At 47.0% G+C, this 4502-nt stretch overlaps 1 protein-coding gene across 1 annotated transcript; it reads right to left on the bottom strand.

The window, feature by feature from the left end:
* Window positions 1-808: 808 nt before the first annotated feature.
* Window positions 809-3482, bottom strand: LOC129581603 (alpha-1A adrenergic receptor-like). Its single transcript, XM_055472788.1, has 3 exons — window positions 2912-3482; window positions 1212-1331; window positions 809-882 (listed from the first exon to the last, which is right to left on the bottom strand). The coding sequence occupies exons 1-3, from the start codon at window positions 3480-3482 to the stop codon at window positions 809-811; spliced, it is 765 nt and encodes a 254-aa protein (XP_055328763.1).
* Window positions 3483-4502: the final 1020 nt, after the last annotated feature.

Here is a 4502-nt window from a genome sequence, read left to right as displayed (position 1 = left end):
CTGTGCACCTACTGTAATTCCGTTTCACCGGGCTTGGAATACCATTTCCGGTATGTCGACATTTAGGAAACCTGGAACGGCAGAAGTGTAGACTTCAAGAGTTGGATAATTGAATCCGTTGGCCATTAACGAGCAGCAAGGCTGTCTATTCGTTAGCCAGTATTCATGTGGTCAGGACAGTTCTGCTTTGCCGTATGTTAGGGCCCTTAAAGAACAGTTTAGGGTACGTACTCGTAAATGCCCGTTGCAATTCCCGTTGAAAACTATAATAGCGAAACCCAAAAAACACTGGCTTGAGCCATTTAACATTATACGGCGCGCTAGGCCGCTGGATTCAGGTTTATGCACTGTCCCTTCTCATGTTAATTTCATAGAACACAGTATATCACAGATCGAAAATAGTTAGTCACAATTCTCAGCAACAGAATCTCATTTAATGCTGCCGTTCCTTCCATTGCTCTAAGCACCTAAGCGGCGTTGCCTCGCTGAATATCCAGCGATAATCGTTGGTGCAGAAATTCGTGAGAACGAGGTTCACCTGTCTGCAGCTGAAGTCGTTTACCAATTTCCTTTACCAGAGCGATGGCCGACTTTCCCCATGGTCCGAGAGTTTCGAAGGCTCATGGTGCGAAAATGTATCTTCCCACCAGATACACGTACAGTCGCACTTTTTTATCTTCAGCCTGCGCTGCGACGGATCCAGCTGTAGCTGACGTGGATTTCAAGTGAGACAGGGCGACGATATCCACACAGGTGACGTCCCACGCCAAGCACATACCGCGTTTCCAGGCCAAGGTCGTGCACCCATCTAGCCGGCAATCCGACGTAAGGGATGTTCCCCGCGGCTCCAATTCAGCAGGGATGCGGGCTGACACCAGTGCCCTACGGACGATGTTAATTGGGACAAGCTCCTTATTTGATTGTGTTTACCGAGTGGTGCTCTCTGATGTAAATATTGAGAATAAAAGATAAGGTTTAACTGGTGCAAGAAGGGGAACCAAGAGAGCTGTATTTTGTATGCGACAAAGTGTGTTCTCGTTGGCGGCATCCACTATAACATAGTAATGTTGCCTTTGAACTGTAATAGTTTAATAACGTATCCTCTCCATACGTTATTCTGCGCGGTCTATCTGCAGCACGCTATTTATCGTCGTTTTCTTGGAGCGTCGCGGATGACCCTTGGAGACAAATACGCGAATGTTGTTGCATACCGCATACCGACGCAATCGACTGGGATACCGGCGCGGCGGGTTCCACGGTGGTCATTTCTTGCACCAGGAGGAGCGCATGAATGGCCACCAGCCTGCTACGGCAGTCGAATGATTGATCATCTGGAAAATCACACCGTCCGCATGCAGAGCGGCTTGTTTGGTGTGGGAGAAAACGAGCGTTTCCTCGGTGCAAGATGCGGTAATAACGTCTCCCCAGGTTCCCCATATCACATCAGAAAGTTTATTCTCGTTGGTATCCGTAGTCGCGGAAGAATTATCATGATCTGTCGCAATGTTGGTGTGGATGTAGTTGAGGAACTCAGTAAATTTTGCGAAGCTTAGCCTGGCAAGGTCCGAGCGAAAGACGAGTTGGTGGGTCCGCGAATTCCGGGTCGGTTGAGCTTAGTGAGGGTTCATGGTTGGCACATTCGACGATGATCACTTCCTGCTGCACCTTGAACACTTTGTGAGTCTCCTGAAACCTAATTTACGTGCATCGCGGTACTTCTATTACAGATTATTTATGAATTCACAGTTTAAGGTTTCAGGTATTTTACTGTACTTTGTAAATATGCAACTGTAGTATTCACATACAGCATTGTACGCCGTACGGTAGTCTGAAGTAGTAGAACGGTAGTTTGCCTTCGGTATGAGATCGCCGCCGCCACTCATTAAGGTGGTGGGTACCGCGCCGACTCCCCCCTCGTACGCCCGATACAGTGCTAAGCGCAGGACAGAATTTTTTGAATTTTTTCGCTCTTCAATTTACCAATCTGCCGACAGCTCGCAGTGGTCCTCGCTGTCCTCGCTGAATCTTCCTGTTTTTCCGCAGAAATGCGCATTTCCTTGCGGAGATGGCGTTTTCCCATGCTGGGAGTTGTGCCTTTAACAAAACCTCACGATTTAGGGAAAAAGTTGGTTGTTGTGTGTTTTCGCTTCGCGTTTCTGTCTGCATCAGCGCACCACTCTGACCTTTGTTGTGCATGCTACAACTCGCAGTACTGATATATACGCCGACCAATAATACGGACACACCGACCCAAACTCCAAAAGGGTGATTTTCTCCAATTTAATAAACATAAGAATAAAAGGGAAAGACCACATTTTTGAAACACGAATGGAGTAAACTGGATTTCTATAAAAATTGTCTAAAATAAGGACTGGATTCGGAGGCCAATAAAATGCTTGAAGTTAGTAAATATCTCACATGACCTAAAACTGCAAACTGGCTATGGCCGACTCGACCGCGAAGGCGCCATGGAGGATATTACCGAGTTCGGAGAAATTGATCCCGATCTTGCTCGTCAAAATACGCGCCGAATTCCCTCTTTGGCGACATTCGCAACATCCTTGTTCAACAGCAGCAAAAACACCTTGGGAAACGAGCAGAATCAACAAGAGCTAAGTGGAGGCAAGAGAAACGTTCGAAATAACCTACCGGACTTCCGGCATATCCGATTTCTTGCACGGCTATAAACCAACCTGCGCGCACTTTGTCAGCAAACCAAAAAACAGCGAATCCGTAGTAGCAAATCAAATACGGGATAAACCAAGCGGTATACCATGCATACGAGCCCAGCAGCAACAGGAACAAAACAAACCGCTTCTTTGCCGCCGCTTGCAGATCTTTCTTGGCGCGATAATGGCGGAATAAGATAATCCATAAAGTACTGCTTGCAGTACCATGGGAAGATACTTACCAAAGCTGCCAGCGACGTTGAAGAGATGTTGATCTGTCACGCGCACGACTCCGCAACCTAACTCCCGCCTCCCGAAAATACTCCCAACACCGAAGGCGCCGAGAAGGTTAATTGCCATGCTAATGGCCCATGCCGCCATTATGAAACCCGTAACGGCTGTGTTCGATGAGATATGGCTGTACTGGTGCGGATATGTCAAGGCGACGAAACGGTTGACAGCCAAGAACAACGAACTCCATGTTTCGCAGCAGACAATCAGCTGGCACGCGCAGAACAAGGCATTGCAGTCGAGGCCGGAAATGGAGCCGCCTAGCCAGACACCCCAAGCCGTGACGATGTAGAACGGACTGACGACGCTGTTGAGCAGTACGTGCAGTAGTTGGTGGTGGGCGATAAGAATGCCGGAGCCGGTGCGCAGTTGCGGACGCAGAATCATGGTGAGGAACAACGTCAGGGAGAGAATGGTACCGATAACAGCAGCGCTGGCGTTGACTGTTATTAAGGCAATTAGTTCGGGGTGACGGAATTGCATCGTCACGGAGAGATTGCCGGTAATTGTGGAAATATTCATTTTTCATTAAAATTCTGCTTTTAAGGTTGTCGGCATTAACTGGAAAGGTTTATTCCATAAAACGAATCACACAAAATGCCACACAATCGACACCTGGTGATTCACTGGAAGTGCAGCATAACACAGTTAAAGAGCTTTTCCTTTAAAGAATTGACGACAGCTAACGCATAACGAAAATGCAGTTTATTAACGTATACATACCTTGCTAGGATAGCGAGCAACTGTCTGCGCCGACACAATGTCTGTATAACGTCAGTGCATCCCTGTAACAGCGGTAGTGCAAACATGGCACTGAATGTTGGTAATCCGTTTTTCATTGGATTTCTGTTTAAGGCGACACCGATGACGCTGATAAAGAACATAGTCGCAACCTTTACTAACTTTTTCCATATGCTTTGTGATGGATGCAATTACAAGCTTGTCCGGTAATTTCTGTCGTAAAGGTACAGATAGCACATATTTAGCGCGAAGTTTGCGCTATAGCGATTGCCACTACACTACGTTTGGCGTAACACGCAAATTTGTGTATTTCGCTGTTTTGAACCGGCAGAAATTACCGGACAAGCTTGTACATTACGTTAGTGCCTACGCCTTAGGAAACTGCAATGACGCTGAAGTGTTACGACTGCGTTATGTTGCGGGCTACCGGAAACTGCCCGACCATCGAAATGCCAAGCGACTGCCGGAACACAGGAAAACATGGCTGAATGCGCCGGACGTCGCAGCGAATTCCCAAATATCTCTACAATTAAACATGGGGTTGTTGTTGTTAGCGGTTAGCCGTAATACTGCCTTGAAGTTTTGAACTATCCACACCACTACAGTCGCGTTTCGTCGAATATGTGAATCTGTTACTCTAATTTTGCGTCAAGAACAAGTATTGTACTTAGTACTGCGGTTTCACTGTACGTCCAGTTTTCGTGCAAAGGAGGCGGAGCTCCTGTAATAAATAAATAACTGTATGCATATAAGCTGGAGTTGAGTGAGTGAGAAAGGTACGCCTTTAACTGACCAAAACCT

The sequence above is a fragment of the Paramacrobiotus metropolitanus genome, unplaced genomic scaffold, assembly GCF_019649055.1.
Source record: "Paramacrobiotus metropolitanus isolate TYO unplaced genomic scaffold, Prichtersi_v1.0 Parri_scaffold0000001, whole genome shotgun sequence".
Classification (NCBI taxonomy): domain Eukaryota; kingdom Metazoa; phylum Tardigrada; class Eutardigrada; order Parachela; family Macrobiotidae; genus Paramacrobiotus; species Paramacrobiotus metropolitanus.
The sequence above is the reverse complement of the archived record's forward strand: the minus strand, read 5'-3'. Positions and strand labels throughout refer to the sequence as shown.

Excerpts from the sequence above, each read along its gene's own strand:
- LOC129581603 (XM_055472788.1), bottom strand. The coding sequence starts at position 3,482 with ATGAATATTTCCACAATTACCGGCAATCTCTCCGTGACGATGCAATTC. Across the intron at positions 1,332-2,911 it reads CAACGTCGCTGGCAGCTTTG|ATGATCAATCATTCGACTGC; the intron begins GTAAGTATCTTC and ends GTGATTTTCCAG. Across the intron at positions 883-1,211 it reads GTCGATTGCGTCGGTATGCG|GGCACTGGTGTCAGCCCGCA; the intron begins GTATGCAACAAC and ends CATCGTCCGTAG.